General features: G+C 40.1%; 1 protein-coding gene across 5 annotated transcripts in view; it reads left to right on the plus strand.

Moving 5' to 3' along the window:
* bcas3 (BCAS3 microtubule associated cell migration factor) overlaps positions 1–18,433 on the plus strand; it is a 286,192-nt gene that overhangs the window by 80,169 nt on the left and 187,590 nt on the right. For 3 of the 5 annotated variants that reach the window (XM_052109835.1, XM_052109836.1, XM_052109839.1), the window contains exons 16-17: positions 8,648–8,795; positions 14,914–14,958. In XM_052109835.1, coding sequence (XP_051965795.1) covers positions 8,648–8,795; positions 14,914–14,958 — 193 coding nt within the window. The remainder of the gene's footprint in view (positions 1–8,647; positions 8,796–14,913; positions 14,959–18,433) is intronic. The other 2 variants (XM_052109837.1, XM_052109838.1) reach the window with 1 other exon arrangement.

Below are 18,433 nucleotides of genomic sequence, written 5' to 3' on the forward strand. Positions count from 1 at the left end.
AAAGCTCGAATCATTTCAAATTGGTTTCTTGAACATGACAATGAGTTGACTGTACTAAAATGGCCCCCACAGTCACCAGATCTCAACCCAATAGAGCATCTTTGGGATGTGGTGGAACGGGAGCTTCGTGCCCTGGATGTGCATCCCACAAATCTCCATCAACTGCAAGATGCTATCCTATCAATATGGGCCAACATTTCTAAAGAATGCTTTCAGCACCTTGTTGAATCAATGCCACATAGAATTAAGGCAGTTCTGAAGGCGAAAGGGGGTCAAACAGTATTAGTATGGTGTTCCTAATAATCCTTTAGGTGAGTGTGTGTGTGTGTGTGTGTGTATATGTGTGTGTAGTATGTATATATATATATATATATATATATATATATATATATATATATATATATACTGTAAACTGTATATATACACTATATGAAAACCACGTGCAACAGGAAACCGTTAATCCTCTGTTGAAAAAATAGTTTCTTCCTTTGAGTCATTTATAAGACAACTTACAGCTTGTTTGGGTTTTGTTTTATCTGTAATGCCTGTTTGTGCTATTCATCATGGTAAATAAAAAACACAGGGAATCATGGATGCTTTCCCTCAACACCATGGCTGTAAAAGAAGATGCCGACCAACTGTGCATGTCCCAATCCGTCCATGGAAATTCTGCTTTGTGTGTCAGAAACGTTTTCCTTGTATTTTACATCATAGCATGCAGTGTAGTTCAAAAGTCCGTGTCCAGATTTCTGTATCCTCATTTAAATCTCTAAATAAAGTTTTAGAATTTGGATGAATTTTAAACAATGAAATTTTAAGATGTAAAATGCATAACAAATATTATTTGTAAAGATTATTACAATATATTAAGATATTTATATATATATATATATTATAAACATTTATGAGTCACTATTTATTGATGATGTAAAAAATGTGTATCTAAAGGTTATATTTCCTTGAATCATAAGGTTTCCCGATTGAGTGCTCTCATAAAAGCAAAAGGGGGACATACTAAATCTTACAAAATTCTGACATCCCTGTTTTATTCAATTCAGTATTTCTTACAATGTTAAAGCTGATAATTTAATTTTGAATGAAAAAAGCTCTTTAACAAAATGCAAATTTATCCACTGGACATTTGAACCCCACTGTATATTTGTGTGTAACGCTTAAGCCATATATCTGATGCTCAGCTGCAAATGAAGTATGGAATTAAATGACATTCCATATTCCATTTAATGTTTCATTCTTGTTGTAAGGGCTTTGGTGCCTATAGAGCAAGGTAGAAGTCTTTGCTTTCATCTCTGCTAGAGTGGCGGTAAAGCATGTCACACTCACTGTGTGTCCTGTGACGAATCATTTACAATCAACAGATCTCTTTCGTTTACTCTGTGTATGTATGTGTGTGTGTGTGTCTGTCGGACACACAGCCAGATGATCAGATCTGATCTGCACGGTCAGGGCCAGCAAACACACTCTCTGTAATCACAAACTGTCTCCTCCCTTGTTTGTGGCACACACTGCACACACACTCTTAAATTCCATCATAGCAACCTTGAGTCGAGTCACTGTGGCTGTCTGACTGTTAAAGATAAAGCTCAGCTCCTCTTCTCAAACAGCAGTCATGCAATCAGCCCAGGCATCAAAGTGCTGCTCTTGTTTCAACATACCACAGCCCTGCATCATGTACTGTCCCATTCAGACTCCCTATCCGAAAGATTTATTACTCTGGTTTCAAAGTGTTGTGTATTCCTGCAGCTTGGCTGAATGCAGTACCTCTCAAGGCCTCTGTGTGGCGGTATGTTCTCAGCTTTTTTTATTACTGTCCAGTTTCATTTGAAGCAGCCAGTGCTTGTTCCACTCCACTGGCAGAGAGAGGAAAAAATAATTGGGCCAGAATCATGCCACTACGTTTTGTCTTGATATGAATCTAATCCAACTAAAGGACTGGAGTTACTCTGCGATATGTCCTGAATGGCCTCCTCTTAAAAGTAAACATCAATGTTTCCTCTGAGGCTTCTGCTTATAAGACTCAGTTTATTTTAGATTTTTATATAATTTGCTTAAGATCTTTTAATATATTTGTAGGTAATTTATTGATTTTGTAATGTAATGTTTTAATTAAAAAATCTGATTATCATTTTATTTTAATATAAATTATGTATATTTTTTTAATTTATTTTTTACATTTAGTACAATAATACTTATACATTTCCTTGTTGTTAAAACTCTTTCCAGAGAATATTAAACCGGTATCCATATTTATCTCAGTAGAGTAGGTATTTGCTGGTATATATATATATAATAATATATTATATTATTATAATGCTATTGTTAAGAAGTGTATTAAGTTGTTTTCCCTATTTCACTGGACATTTTTCTAATATCAGTGTGTAATGTGTAATAATTGTTAGCTTATATTTTTAGATTCTATAATATATATTTTACTACTTATATTTTTAAAGAAATAATAGGATTTCTGATGAATTTATATTAGCTTCTCCTACTAACATACTAGTTGTCTTGCCCCCTGGCACAGCGATTGTAAACATCTAATTTGGGCTGTACTGTTGTTTTGCTGGGTGGCCTGGTATGTATTTTTTTTTGTTGGTTTCGCTCTCATGCGAAAAGTTTTCGAGTGGGATGGCGTGTCTTTATCAGGCAGAGTGAGCCATGATGTTTCGCTGCCCTTTCCCACTGTGAGGAAATGTGATTTTGACACTTCTCATGACCCGAGACCCTGCACTGTCCCACAGTGATATTTTCTCTGTACCATGATGCAGTCCAGCATTCCTCCATTCCCTGACAGCAAACATGATTCAGAATTTGTATGTTGCATGTTTGTATATTGTGTTATTTTGTAATAATTTCTTGTGCTATTGGAATGTGTTTAACTCACTTTTAAAGCTTTATTGGCTGTTTTTGAGGTCTTTTACATGAACTAAGTATTTTTGCCAAGCTCATTTTACATATAACTTAAACCAAAACCACAATTGTCACTGAGCAAATTAAAGCATTGAAATGTTTGTGTTTGTACAATATAATTTTATGGTAAGCAAATAGATGGATTACATTTCTCATTTATGGCAGGATGTGTATATTTTGCCATTTTTTTCAAATCAGGACCAGCAATTATGAATTGTCTAGGGTTTAATGTCTTATTGTGGGCTCTTTAAAAAGTTATATTTATGCAGATTTCTTCCAGGTTGCTTTCAAGCTTCTACCAGCCAAAATTATCTTCGTTTTCAGACGTTATTTGTAATTATGAACTTTGGCAGTTGCACAGGGTGGATGTTGAAGTTGGACACTGGATATTTTAATTACATTAATGAGTAAAATAGTCCTTGGTCCAGGCAGGGTAAGCTTACCGCTTGTGTGTTTGGATATTGAAAATAGCATTTGTGGTCTAGGACATTTTTAGAATATTATTGAGAATTTGTACATTAATTAAAGGAAACATGATTTGTCAATGCTGTTTAACACATCCATCATGGCACAGACACAAGAAGCAGGGAATTCTAATACATTTCCTTTTCGTTCAGCTGCTGCAACACTGTGGTGTAGTCTCACTGCTTTTAAAAGTTTTTTTTTTTTACTTGATTAGATTCCATTATTATACTGTTTATTCATATTTGTAAATTGTCCAATTATAATGTTCAGTTATAACAAGATCAACAAAATATTTTAATGAATAAAAAAATCATTTACTCAACCTCATGTTGTTCCAAACCCATACGACCTACTTTCTAATATGGGGCACAAAAGGACATGTTAGCAGTATAATTTATATATATATATATTTAATTATTTATTTACTGATGCATAAAAATAGTTCCAATTTATTCAGTAAAATGTGCCTTTCCATCAACAGACCAGCATATATTTTAATTTAGACATGTCTGAAATTACACTGCAACGTTCATGACTGGGAGCAGAGAATATGGTCCCCACTTACCCATAAGTAAATTGACATGATCGGATTACGTGCTGTTGATTAGAGCCATATGCTGAGGTGCATTGATTGCGTCGGCGGACGCCTTCCTGTTCATCTTCTCATGCACAGTTTACGAAGTCTGCTCATCTGAGGTGAAACATCCAGAGCTTCCTCCTTACACACACACATGCAATTGCCTTGCAAATAAACTCACGCACATATGGTTTCAGTAAGGCTGTTATCTGAGCCACAGAAGAGTATAGATTCCCACTGTCACCACCAAGGTGCTCCTCTGATGAGTTGTAACTGCTGATATTTTGTAAACTATTGTATCTGATTTCAGACAGCCCCATAGAGGGACGTTTGGACATACTTTGTTTAATAAATGATGTGCCTGAGTGCCTTCACATTTTCTTTGAGAAGTTACTATTTTGCTATTATGCAGAATTATGCGATCATGCAACTTTTGTCATGATGTAATAGTTCGTAATCAGACGGCAAATTCTGCAATGAAATCAGTAGATGGAACGAGGCAAATAGAAAACATACTTTTTTGTTTGAGTTCTGCCGTCCTTGCAGTGAAAGGCACAAAGTCTGGTAACAGTCAGGAATTTTCATATAGTGTTTCTGCTCATTAAAGTGGATGCTGTACTACAGGAAAAGCATGTACTACAACCCAAAAACTTTGCAGGGGGAAATCTCTGCTGTCACTTTAAAAGCACTTTCATTCACTAGTTGTTGGGGAAAAGACTGGCAGTTTGCCATTTTCACATACACTGCAATCCTAAAAATGCTGTAAAAAGCAGAGGCAAAGGGGGGCCTGGGTAGCTCGGCAAGTAAATATGCTGTCTACCTCCCCTGGAGTTGCGAGTTTGAATCCAGGTTGTGCTTAGTGACTCCAGCCAAGTCTCCTAAGCAACCAAGTTGGCCCGGTTGCTAGGGAGGTTAGAGTCATAGGGGTAACCTCCTCGTAGTCACTATAATGTGGTTTGCTCTCAGTGGGGTGCGTCGTGAGTTGTGCGTGAATTCCGCAGAGAATAGCATGAAGCCTCCACGGTAATGCGATAAGATGCGCAGATTGACGTCTCGGACACGCAGGCAACTGAGATTTGTCCTCCACCACCTGGATCGAGGCTAGTAACTATGCCACCACAAGGACTTGGAGCACATTGGGAATTGGGCATTCCAAATTGAGGAGAAAAAGGGAAAGAAAAAAAAATGGAGGCAAAGGCAGTCCAACAGAAATGGCTACTGATGGCGTTTCCACCAATGTCTGATTTCTTCTGAAAACAGTAAATCTTGTGAGGTTTATTTTCTTTGCAGCATCTGTGTTTTTATAATGGTTCCTTTAATTTGTTTTCACTTTGTCCACCAGGATTGCTTTTATCTGGCACTTTCTGGTCACCCCTTTCTTTTTTCTCCCCTTCCACTTCTAGTTCTACTTCTCTGAAAGTGTGTATTTTAATAATGATAATTCTCAGAATTGGCACAGGCGGGCTTGACATGACAGCGCCTTCCCCCTGAGTGTGGAGGCACTGCCATTGTTCCTTTCCACTCATCCCTTGTTTCCACCCTCCCATCTTAATCCCTACCTCCTATGAACTACGCTCTTACAGGATCATGTTTGGGAAACCTGGACGAGCACAGAAGACATGAATGGTTGTAACAGAATAAATCAAAGTATTCCCAAACTGGGAATCTTTTTCAGGAATGCAGGTCTTCTGCAGATGCTCCACCAGACCGGGCTAAAGCCCAGTAATTTCTCAGCATTTGTCAAACCATGTGATATTCTGTTCCTAGGAATATTATTCACATTGGCACCAGTCAAGGCTGCATTTTTTAGATCTCGGTTAGCATAGACTGAATAGTTATTCTTCACGATTGAACGAAGAAATTTTGAGCGGTAGACGTGTTGTATATTCAGTGTGTTTCATCGTAAAATAACCAAAGTCATGTTTATTTATCACAGTCTGTTGGGGCTGGGTAAAAAATATAGATTTTCCGATTGTGGCAGCGGGGGCGTGGTCAAGCGCCCGTCCGGGAGAGGAAAGCGGTAAGGGCGCTTACACCTGAGCTAAATTATGCCTAACACCTGTCTCTAATTCCAGTGAGGACGAGGAGAGCGGCATAAAAGCAGACTCCGAGCCTCCAGTGGGGAGAGTGAGCAAAAAGCAACTCAGTGTGCTGTATGAGTTCTGTTATTAAGTACTATTTGTAAAACGGCAATAAAAGCCTACCTTCAGTTATTGATCCCCGTTTCCTGTGTCGTCCTTGACCATCCTTCCCGTAGCGTTCTACACCGATTATACCTGCTATCGATTTTTAAAATCCCAAGATTGCTGTTTTACTTTTACTCAAAGTTTACTTCAGTTTTGGTTGTTGATTATTATATCTGCTAAATAAATTGCAATTGAACTGGACATTATAAGTGATATATACCCAAATGAATCAGAATTAGAATCTAATCAAATAAAACAAATTTAATGGAGAGTATGTGAATCGGAAACTAAAATCAATACACAGCCATGCAATCCATGATTTCCGAAGTAATCCCTGTGTTTTTCCTTTATGTGAAGTATTAATGTTTAGTCACTGAATGATCGACACCTAGGTACTGTACATACTGTACTTTACATTTCCTTGACAACCTCTCTTTCAATCAGGACATATTCAATATGGCACCTACTCTGAATAATTTATATTCAGATTAATGTTTATACAATTAAAATGGGCTATGGATTGCATATGTCCCTCTTTTTTTTTCTTCTTTTTTTTTCCTTCTTGCAAATCACCCAAATAGTCTACAAACAAATCTAGATGGATTGGTTGTTTTCATTGTTTTATTAGATGCAAATAGAACAGCATTGGCGAGAAAAACAAGATATCAGTGACCGGTCTCCCGGGTCTGTGCCATTAGAAGAAAATGCAAATGGTTCAAAGTCAGCTTGAACAGAGTGGTCAGGTGACAGGGTGACCTGGCCGGCCTCTTGGAGTTAGGCCTGCGACGGCTGTGGATTTGCATTCATGGATCTTCTTTCCATTGGCTTGTCATGTATCACTGCGCAGGCCATCACACATGAGCCATTAATCAAATGACGGCTCTATAAGCAGAATCGATTTGACTGGCCAGACGCCTTGCTTCCCTCGGATGTGCCATTCTTGAGGGTTTCGGCCAAGCCTGCCACACTCTGGTTTTTGTCATTCCATGATGAGTTTCACATTATCCGGGACATCCGAACAGCGGCTAAGCGAGGCTTAAGCTTCGCCGGTGTGACTCTGTTTGCATTTGTATTTACAGGAGAGTCAGGTTTTGATTTAGAGGGGGTTAACAAAATGTGCCAAGACCGTAGAGCAGGAGAGTGTGTCCTTCTTGGAAAGATGCTAAATTCATTAAGATTTTTCTTCCTCTACTCCTCTTCTTTGTCAGAAGCACCATTATGGGTTTTCAGGCTGCTTCCTGTTCAAATTCCTTTTCTTTTCTGCTGCTCTTGCACACAAAAGGTGGCTGTGCTTGGGGTGTAGTGGTTTTGAAATGTGAAGGGCCCTTGAGATCTGGGCCCTGTGTGGAATGGCGCAGGGGTTTGTGTTATGTCTCCAGCCAAAGCCGGCCTTTATCGAGGGCCATGAGGCCTAAATGGCCTCTCTTTGGTTAATCACAAAGGCAGCATTTCTGGGTATTACAGCAAAACAGAGAGGCTGGCTAATGATCTAAAACCCCTCCAACAATGTGACACGGCTGCTCTCAGTGCTTTTGCCCCAAGATAATCATTGTTTTGTGTCTCAGGTATTTCTCCTGCTGTCTGAAAACCCTCTTCCCCGTATTATTACAATAGACCCAAGGAAAATGTTCGCTGAGAATATTGGGGTTGGTCCAAAAAATTGCATGTTGAAAGGGGAAAAAATAATGGAGTTTAAAAACAAAACAAAAAATGAAAAGCAGTACTTCGACTTTTTGTTCCATATTTGTGAAGTGTGTGCATCGCAAGGTTTGTTATTTTTGTAGAGAAGTTTTTTGTTACAATTATGGATCAAAAGTTAAAGCCCTAATTTGTAGATGAATAAAAAGTGACATATGGAAACAAACAACCAAAGTAAAGTTTGTTTCACTCAAATTTATGGTTAAGTTATTTAACGTTTAAGGTGAAATCAGGTTAAATGGTCGGTGCTGTATTGTGAATATAGTAATGGCTAAAGAATGTTCCCCTTCAGCCATGGTTGTTAATATGCTTTAATGAAAAGGGTAATACACAACAAAAATATTAAAAGCACAAATTTCCATTAAACACTGTTTAAGAGAAATCAGTGCCATCCTTCTACCTGAAGATATAGTCCCTGACATGTAAAACGTACCTCTTAAGGTTAATTGTATGCCTCCATATCAAGTACAAGTACAGTCATAAACACATCCAGTACCAGAACTATCATCTGAATAATCTCTTTTTATACAAAGTGTTAGCATAAACAAAATGTGTTGAATATAGGTATGGTGATTGGAGTGGTACATTTCAAAGAGGCTGTTGATGTTGAGCTAATTAGTGCCAATCAGTACTCGGGTAAGTATAGAAGAGCATTAGATGAGTTTACAGCTTTTTATTTTAACTGTAAGAGATGTGTAAGCTTTGATTTTCTTCTGAAGTGCTTCTGAGTTTTAAATATATTTTTATGTTAATTTGAATATAAACTCACAGTTTGATTTCATCTCCTTCACAGCCAAACTCACCAGTCAAGAATCTTACAACAACTTCAACAACAACATGGGTAACCCACGCCTGTCCCCTCTACCCAGTTTGACTGTCTTGCTTCCTCTGGCACAGATCAAGCAGCCGATGACCTTGGGGACCATCACCAAGCGCACTGGGTGGGTTTTTACACATTCTTTTACACTTCAAGGTGTATATCATCATACATGACAATTTATTTCAATATTGCAACTGGAATCCAACTGAAGTGTAAGACAAATTATGGTCTTAAACTTCGCTATTGGTCTACCTAGTTTTTAAAGAGATTGTTCACCCAAAATGAAAATTCTCTCATAATTTACCTAATGCCATCCCAGATGTGTGTAACTTTCTTTCTTTAGCAGAACACAAACAAAGATTTTTTTAGAGAACATATCTCAGCTCTATAGGTCCATGCAACTGAATGGTGATCAGACCTTTGGCATCATAAAAGTAATCCAAATGTCCCAGTGTTAAAACCCATATCTTCAGAATAATAGGAGTGGGTTAGAAACAGAACAATATTTAAGTCCTTTTTTTACTGTATATCGCCACTTTAACTTTCACTTTCAGATGTGAAAGTGAATCTAAACAGGCACAACATGTGACCTTCAAATGTAAAAGTTAAAGTGGAGATTTAGAGTAAGAAAAGGAATTAAATTTGTATCTGTTTCTTACCCACACCTATTATATCGCTTCTGAAGATTTGGTTTAAACCCGTGGAGTCTTAGGGATAACTTCTATGTTTCCTTAATGTGATTTGTGGAGCTACAAAGGTCTGATCTCCATTCACTTGCATTGTATGGACCTACAGTGCTGAGATATTCTGCTAAAAGGTTTTGTCATGCATTTCTGGGATGGCATGAGGGTGTGTAAATAATGAAAGTATTCTCATTTTTGGATGAACTATCCCTTTATGTCTTTAATGTCCTCAAAATTGTGGTTTCTTTTGCAGTAGTTTCTACTTAATATTTTGATACTTGAGTTCAGATTGTTTGTTTATTAGAAACTGGAAAGACCTGGCCTGGTTGATAATATCTTAATAGATTGTTGTGGTCCCACTGTATAGTTAAAGACACATAGATAAAGTGGATCAAAGACTATTAATCAGGCAGTGTGGGCAAAAGCATTCGCCCATTTCTCATTTGCGAAAACCATGACAGAGATTGTGTCAGAAATTTGAAACACTCCGTGATTTTGCATGAACTCTTGACTTGTACAGGACATACTTAAGTGTCATCAAACCGTCATTTGCCAAATGATTGCTTGAATGCACACAAATATGCAAACCTGTTTTCTCCCACATATGGATCTTTGCAGTTCACAGTCTTTATCCCCAAACCAGATGTATTACATTTACTGGACGTATAGCATGCGGTCACTCCATGTAATATGAACACAGCGGTAAAGACTGGTTGCCATATCGATGAATCCAGTACACATTTACATACTGACTCAACATAATTATGACTTATTCCAGTTGTTTATTTGTATTTAAATGGAAATTTTGAATAGGAAATTCACTAACGAAACAGTGGCACGTCGGGTCAATGAGTAGGCTGATGGGGCAGATTTATACAAGGCCCTGCAGCACATTGTCATGTTGAACACTTTGCGCTAAGGTTGTTTTAAGTGCTCTCGCTCATCTAGATTTGGGCCAGTGTGATTGTATTTATTTATTTATTTTAAGTAGCATCAGCACATCAGAAACATCAGTTTGAAGTTTGAATAATTTAGGGTTGTGTTTGGTTTGCTTTCTTGGTGTGCAAACCTTGTATGCTCTCACTTCCCATTTACATGGCTTGTTTGTACAGACATTCTAAGACTACACATTGTGCTATTGCACTGACAGAGCAGTAGCAAGTTGCAGTCCCATTTCATTCCCTGTTTCTTTCTCAGTCTGTCTTTCTCTACTTAGCTGAGGCAAGCATATGTGGTGGCCAACAAGAGATGACCCATGTTGTGCTAACGTGTTGTGCATCTGTGCGTATGTCAATCAGTCAGTTGTTTCCCTGCACCCTCCTGTCTTAGCTCATATCCTCCTTGCCCATCAACATGACAAAAAAACTTGGCCATTCCCCAGCCACATTTCTGAGAGCTGGAGATCTGAGGGTAGAGACCTGGTCACCACATGGGAGGCCGTCCGCCTTACAGATGGAGTCTTGGTATTAATGCAACCGGACGTTTGGCATCGCACCTAAATCAGAGTGGTGCAAGGGGGAATGCAGGTTGGACCCGCTTCCCGATCTTCTACCTCCAAGGGAATGATACTGGGCATGTGCAAATTGTACCCCTGTGTGGGCCATTGTAGTGATTGTTTTTGTGTGTGTTTGTATACACTGTACAGATTTATTCATTCCTGTATGAATGAACAGATCTTGGTAGGAAATCATAGCTTTGGAGCACACCAGTTGCTTAACTTACATTGAGCATAGTCTTGATTTGATTCCCTTTTGGTGAAACGATTTGGGAACTCCACTTAAGCTTTTCCTAGAGGACACACTTACATTTGTCACTTGTTACTTTTTGTCACTTGTCATGTTAGGCCAGAAACAGGCTCTATGTAAGTACACAAATTAAGATGCAAATGCTCAGCCAAAGCATTGCATGCATGCAGTCACATTGTACATACTTAACATGCAGTCTTGCTTTACTGTGGAAGGCAGTACTCAAAAGGGCAATAGAGTTACCTTCAAATGTCTGTCAGTAAACTAGATGTGGTGTTCTTCAGGTAGTGAAATATTGACTATTAAACTTGCTCAGTAAGATTCTCTTCAAACTGTTGTTCCATCAAGACAGTGGCTGAACTGAAAGAAAAAACTGACTGAAGAAATGTTATACTAATGTCTGCTATAGCACCCTTGTGAAGAATTGGATTCTGACACATTTTGGAATGCAATGGTGTGTGATATCGAGCTTGTGTTCATGTAATCGGGTGGAGGATATTTGAGTCCTTTAGATGAAAGAAAAATGTAATGGGGCTTAAGCTAAATGGGACACAATGGAACAAGATTTTCCCACATGAGCATCATGGCACAACATCGAGCATGTGTGCCAACTGCTAGGCCACAGCTACAACTAGTGTGTGTTTTGATGTAGATTTTTAGATCTTTTATTCAAGTATAGTGCAGTATTAATGCTAAGGTAAGGGCGCTTACACACTATAGACATCTCTGATGGAGTGTTTGATGGATAAGATAAGAATGCTTAAGATTCATTTTTAGGATGTGGAAAGAGCTGGCTTATTTTGGTACCAAGTGTGAATACAGTGAATTTAATTTCCAAAAGCTCTACCCACTTATCTGAAATTCTCATTGGTCAGTGGATGAAGTCTATGTCAGATTGCTTTGCAGCAAAGTTACAATTTACTCCACTTGTCATCGCTTTAAAAAGACATGATGTGACACATCATTCTCTTTGAAATAAATCAGTTTGCAGTATTCTTTGACCTTACGTCAAATCTAGTGTGTAGGTACCTTAATACTTCAAAAGGATTTGGACTTCTAAGATCACCCAAAAATGAAAATTTTGTCTTTATTCTTTTTTACCCTCATTTCGTTTCAAACCTTGAATTTCTCTCTGCAGTGGAACACAAAAAGTGGATGTTTTGGACTGACATACTCTGTTTTAAAGTCAGAGACACTTTCAGTAGTAATATCTTTTGTATTCCATGGAAGAGAGGAAGTCGTACAGGAACAACAAGTGGGTGAGTAAATTTCCGGATTTTCAAGGTGGCAACGGGAATAGTCATATAGCCATGTTGATGTACTAAGTCAGCTCAGGAGTTCACAATGCGCTGAAAAACAAAATACACTTGTAAGTTTTTCTAAGAAAATCTTAATGGTATAATGTAAATAAGTTTATGGTAAATAATAAAATCTACTTAACTTCATGAGTAAATTGAACTTAAATATTTTGTTGACCATAGTAACTTTCATACAAATATGAAATCCATGGTATATACATTTTCAAATTTAAAAGGACATATTATTAGAGCATGTCACATTTTGAACTTTCCTTACAAAAACATGTTACAGTAAATCATCTACATTTGACATACGGAAGCTTAATGCACGCTATGTAGTCATTGAGACAACTTCTTGCATTACTGACTTTAGAAACAATATATAGAGCTGCGAAAGCAGATGTCAACACTTAGTGCAAAAAAACAATAAACAGATCACTTTTTGATCATGAACATGTCATTTTGAGTAGAAAAAGAACTTTGCACAAAACAAGAAGTTACCTAATGAACAAAAAATAAAGATGTTACTAAACCTGCAAACTGTGAAACCATGCAAGCTCACTAATTATTCAAGCCCAGTTACATGCTGGGAACACCAACTTCATAAATAATTTTATTTACCTGTGAAATTTACTCAAATTAGCAATTATTATATGACTGACAAATATGACAAGTTTTTCTACTTTAGGATTGAGACATGATGACACATTGTAAAGATAAACAGTCACATGTGTGAATGTAGAATGCACTTGATATTTTCAAGTTCACATCTAATCTAACTTATTCAGTATAGAAAGTGCGTAATATTTATCTTTTATGTTATGTTTACTTAAACATTATATATATACACGTGTGTGTATATATATATATATATATATATATATATATATATATATATATATATATATATATATATATATATATATATATTAGTGTGGGTTGATGGATCAGATTGGCACAAGGGAGCCTTCTCTGACCTTTACAGATGTGGTAGGCTTAGTGCAATGCATGAATTGAGCTTCATTTGTGCCACTGTCTCATAGGGCAGTAACTAGTGTAGGAATAGCTTAGAGGGCTCTGGTGCTACCAAGTCATGATAATACCATTCCATGAAGCATTTGCGCAAATCACCTCATTTTAATGGCTTTCGAAGTGCAGCATTAGGCTCGAGCATAGAGATAAACTTGTGAAAGATTATTCCGTTGAAGTGGGGTTGTTGCCCTCGATGACCACTGGCTATCATCATGTTACTCTTGGCTTCCTGTTAAAAGGTACCCTGTGTTCCCTGTAAATATTTCTCAGTAATAAAGACCCACGTTGCACTCAGTCTTCTTTTTGACTTGCTTTTATGTTATTGTTAGGGTTTAGAGTCAGGTCTGATCTTATTAAAAGTGTATGATCGTGCCATATGATGGATAGTATGGTATACTTTTTTCTAATACAATCGTGCAATTCAACTGTTTGTTTGAACTTATCCCAGAATCACACTTACACCGAAACAGTCATCAGGGCTCCTAAATAAACCTGGGCTTTAATGTGTTTCCATCTCCATGGCAACACATTCATTTAACACTGGCGTTCATCCATTTCCACAGCTGGATTTTTACAGAGTCCATTCAGTTAAAGTGTCTTTCCCCAAGGGGAGAACAGTACTGTGCCACTTGAGACGCAACCAAGCAACCCGCTGGTTTGATTGTGTATGTTATTCGGGATTTTTGAGTATCAACAGGCCTGTGTGCAATACAATTCATTCATTATTAAAAAATGTCAAACACAATGGCAATCATATGCTAAACTTACCCTGACCATTGTTTATCATGTTATGCTGATCTCTCTTGCGACTAGTGCATTTGTTTGATCTTTAAAATTTGTATTGATAAAAAGCTGTGTTTGCCAGGAAAAAGCAGGAAAGATTCATTATATTTTCAATATAAATTAAAAGGTTTTGTTTTACAGACTGTGATTCAGCTCTATAGTGAACTCATTCAGTGGACCGTCATGTGTATGAATTCTTGTGGTAGAGGATAACAAAGTTGGATTTCATCTCCTTTTTATTGCTTTTGGGAAAACATTATTGGCTGTAAATGTTTACAGTCATCCATTGCTTTGGCTGAAGATCAGGGATCCACTTCCCCACTCCTTTCTATTAACTCTTAAACATACGACACTCATCTCATTTTAAAGACAAGCACTTAAACCTCTATGTATGTTCACATTCTATTGGTCTATTCTATCAGAATTTACCTAATGCCTTTTAACTCATACATACCTCTAGTGTTTCAGTTTATCCTCAGGCATTTGATGAAAATTGAGCTAACAATTTATGTTGATAACAAGTTGCTAATAACTTTCTATTTTATTTTGATGGTCTGGAAATATAGACACATTCAAATACAACATTGTATGGCTTTAAATTTATTTGCTATTAAAAATATCAATAAAAACTGTTTGCCCAATCAAATCAATAATAATGCTTTTTCCATCTATCTCTGTGTATCTGTCCCGCCATGAAGACCCTACCTCTTTGGGGCAGGATGTTTTTCTATAAAAACTCCATGGTGAGTTTTTCCAATTCACTTCTAGCATGCTTTTGTCTTTGCTTCAACAATCAACTGCGTTCATTCATTTTTTTTAATTTATTTCCAGGAACTTTTACTTTTGTTAGTTTATCTAGCACGCTTTTTATGTTTCTGTATGTGGATTTCGCTATTTGACTGTACTGCCCCATTTCCTATTGCCACATAAGCTTTTGTGTATTTTTCATTGCTAATTTATTTGAATTGAAAGTGTTGCCTATTAAATAATACTGTAAAGTAAGTTACATAAAAGACCATTGTGTAATTTGAAAATGCAGGTTATTTAAATTATTACATTAAATGACAATGAAGAAATAAAGTTATGGTAGGAATTCGAATTTAATTTTTTGTTTGTTTGTCGTAAGTAAAGCTCTAAGACATCAGCCTTTCATTTAAGTTAGAATATTCTGCTTTGGTGTCACTAAATTCATGGGAGAGAGAATAGAGTTTTTGTTCTGAGTTCACAAAATATTTAGTTTTGTTATGTTAGACAACATCAAAGCTCTGTTTGTCAGTCCATCCTACAGTTTAAATGAACCTTTTCTTCAAAGTGATCTCTCCTTCCCTGCTTCATTTTTCCCAAACAAAGATGACATAGATTGTTTGTTCGAAAGAGAAAAAAAAGAAAAGAAAAAAATGCCTTTTTGTTACATTCGGGTTGTTGTCGTTATTACTTTATTGGCTAGTGACATTGGAATAAGGACATTGGAAAAAGAATGATCGCTACATTTGATGCTTCAGATGTATGCGATGCAGTTGCAGTCATTCATCTGCTTCGCCCCTTTAATTTGATGTAACAATTTTATTAAGTAATTGGATAATGGAATAATCATTGGCCTGAGTGTATATGGAGGAAAAACATGGAGCGTCTGTTCAGCTTTATTAGATGCTGTAACAGTTACCCTGTCTTGTCTCACTGTTGCCCTTTGTTTGTAATTTTGTCACTTTTGTTATTCCTTAGTTTTCACTTTTGTCACCCTTGTACCTCCATAGTCTTGTTTTCCCTCGTGTTCACTGTTCATTGTTTTCACCTGCCCTTGTTAATTTGCCTTTGGTTTCTGTTAATCACCTTGTCACCTAGTTTGTGTTCTGTTTGTTCATTGGCCCCTTTTTCCCATGTTTTTGTATTTATATCCTGGTTTTTGGTTTAGTCCTTGTCTGTCGTTGAATGCTGTTGTACGTAGTTTGTGCTCGCTCCCATGCCTGTGTTCCCGTGTTCCAGTTCCTGTGTTTTCGTGTTTTGTTTTCATTTGCCCATCGTGGTAGTTTTGTTTATTCCATGCCTGTGTTCCCGTGTTCCAGTTCCTGTGTTTTCGTGTTTTGTTTTCATTTGCCCATCGTGGTAGTTTTGTTTATTCATGCCTGTTTGTTTCCTTTAATCAATAAACCCGCATTTGGATCCTCATCCCTTGTCTGACTCCGACCTCATTCGTTACAGAACGACAGACCACACAATGGATCCAGCGGTTATTCGGGCCAACTACCGGTTGCTCAGCCTCAAACAAGAGGACCGCCCTGTTGAAGACCACATCAGCGACTTCCTCGGCTGGCGAAGTTCACGGACTTCCCGGACTCAGCCCTGGTGGTTTTCTTCAGGGACACTTTACACGTTTACGCTCAGGGAGCGTTTGCCGCCGGCTACGGCGTGATTGGACTCTCCACGACTTCCTAGAGGCGACCTTACTGGTCTGCGGCTCGCCGTACACCGTGGGCTTCGCCGAGAAGGACCCTACCTCTCCACCCACTGTGACCCTCCTGTCACGCCTACCCCGGTCTGCAAGCCAGAGCCTACGCCTGCCCTGGCCAGCGAGCCTGAAGTCACGCCGACCAGGAACAGCGTTCCAGCGTCGCCAGTCGCCTTCCATGAGCCAGCGCGGCCCACTTCGTCTGCCCGGAGGAGGGAGAGAAGACGGGATTCCGCCTCCCGGCCCGCGTCAGCCCCGGTCTGCGAGCCAGAGCCCACGCATGTCAAGGTGAGCGAGCTAAAGCCCACGCATGTCACTGTGAGCGAGCCTGAGTCCTCGTCAGCCACGGTGAGCGAGCTAGAGCCCACGCATGTCACTGTGAGCGAGCCTGAGTCCTCGTCAGCCACGGTGAGCGAGCTAGAGCCCTCGCATGTCACTGTGAGCGAGCCTGAGCCCTCGACCGTCCCCGAGCCAGTGCCTGTAGCCTCAGACGTCAGTGAGCCAGTGCCGATAGCCTCAAACGTCAATGAGCCAGTGCCGTTAGCCTCAAACGTCAATGAGCCAGTGCCTGTAGCCTCAGATGTCCCTGAGCCAGCGCCTGTAGCCTCGACCGTCCAAGAGCCAGTGCCTGAAGCCTCGACCGTCCATGAGCCAGTGCCTGAAGCCTTGACCGTCCAAGAGCCAGTGCCTGAAGCCTTGACCGTCCAAGAGCCAGTGCCAGTAGCCATCGACCGTCCAAGAGCCAGTGCCAGTAGCCGTTGACCGTCCAAGAGCCAGCGCCAGTGGCCGTGACTGTCCAAGAGCCAGTGCCAGTAGCCGTGACCGTCCAAGAGCCAGTGCCAGTAGCCGTGACCGTCCAAGAGCCAGTGCCAGTAGCCAGGTCCGTCCAGAGCCAGTGCCAGTGGCGTGCCCATCCTAGAGCCAGCGCCTCCAGAGTCTTCCAGGGCTCCGCCTCCCAAGTCTCTCAAGTCTCTCGAGTCTTCTAGGGCTCCTCCTCCCGAGCTTTCCAGAGCTCCGCCTTCCGAGTTTCCGAGCTTTCCAGAGCTCCGCCTTCCGAGTTTCCGAGCTTTCCAGAGCTCCGCCTTCCGAGTTTCCGAGCTTTCCAGAGCTCCGCCTTCCGAGTTTCCCGAGCTTTCCAGAGCTTCGCCTTCCGAGTTTCCCGAGCTTTCCAGAGCTCCGCCTTCTGAGCTTTCCAGAGCTCCACCTACTGAGCTTTCCAGAGCTCCGCCTCCTGGGCTTTCCAGAGCCCCGCCTTCCGAGCTTCCTGAGCTTTCCAGAGCTCCGCCTCCCGAGCTTTCCAGAGCTCCGCCCTCCAAGCTTCCCAGAGCTCCACCTCTCGAGCCTTCCAGGGCTTCGCCTCTCAAGGCTCTCGAGCCTACCTGGGCTCCGCCCCTCAAGCCTCTCGAGCCTCCCAGGGCTCCGCCTCTCAAGTCTCTCGAGTCTTCCAGGGCTCCGTCTCTCAAGCCTCCCGAGCTTTCCAGAGCTCCTCCTCCCGAGCCTCCTGGGGCTCCGCCTCTCGAGCCTTCTGGAGCTCCACCCTCCGAGCTTTCCAGGGCTCTGCCCCTCAAGCCTCTTCAGCCTTCCAGGGCTCCGCCCCTCAAGCCTCTCGAGCCTTCCAGAGCTCCGCCCTTCGAGCTTTCCAGGGCTCCGCCCCTCAAGCCTCTTCAGCCTTCCAGGGCTCCGCCCCTCAAGCCTCTCGAGCCTTCCAGGGCTCCGCCCCTCAAGCCTCTCGAGCCTCCCAGGGCTCCGCCCCTCAAGCCTCTTGAGCCTTC

The sequence above is a fragment of the Xyrauchen texanus genome, chromosome 38, assembly GCF_025860055.1.
Source record: "Xyrauchen texanus isolate HMW12.3.18 chromosome 38, RBS_HiC_50CHRs, whole genome shotgun sequence".
NCBI classification, from domain to species: Eukaryota; Metazoa; Chordata; class Actinopteri; order Cypriniformes; family Catostomidae; genus Xyrauchen; species Xyrauchen texanus.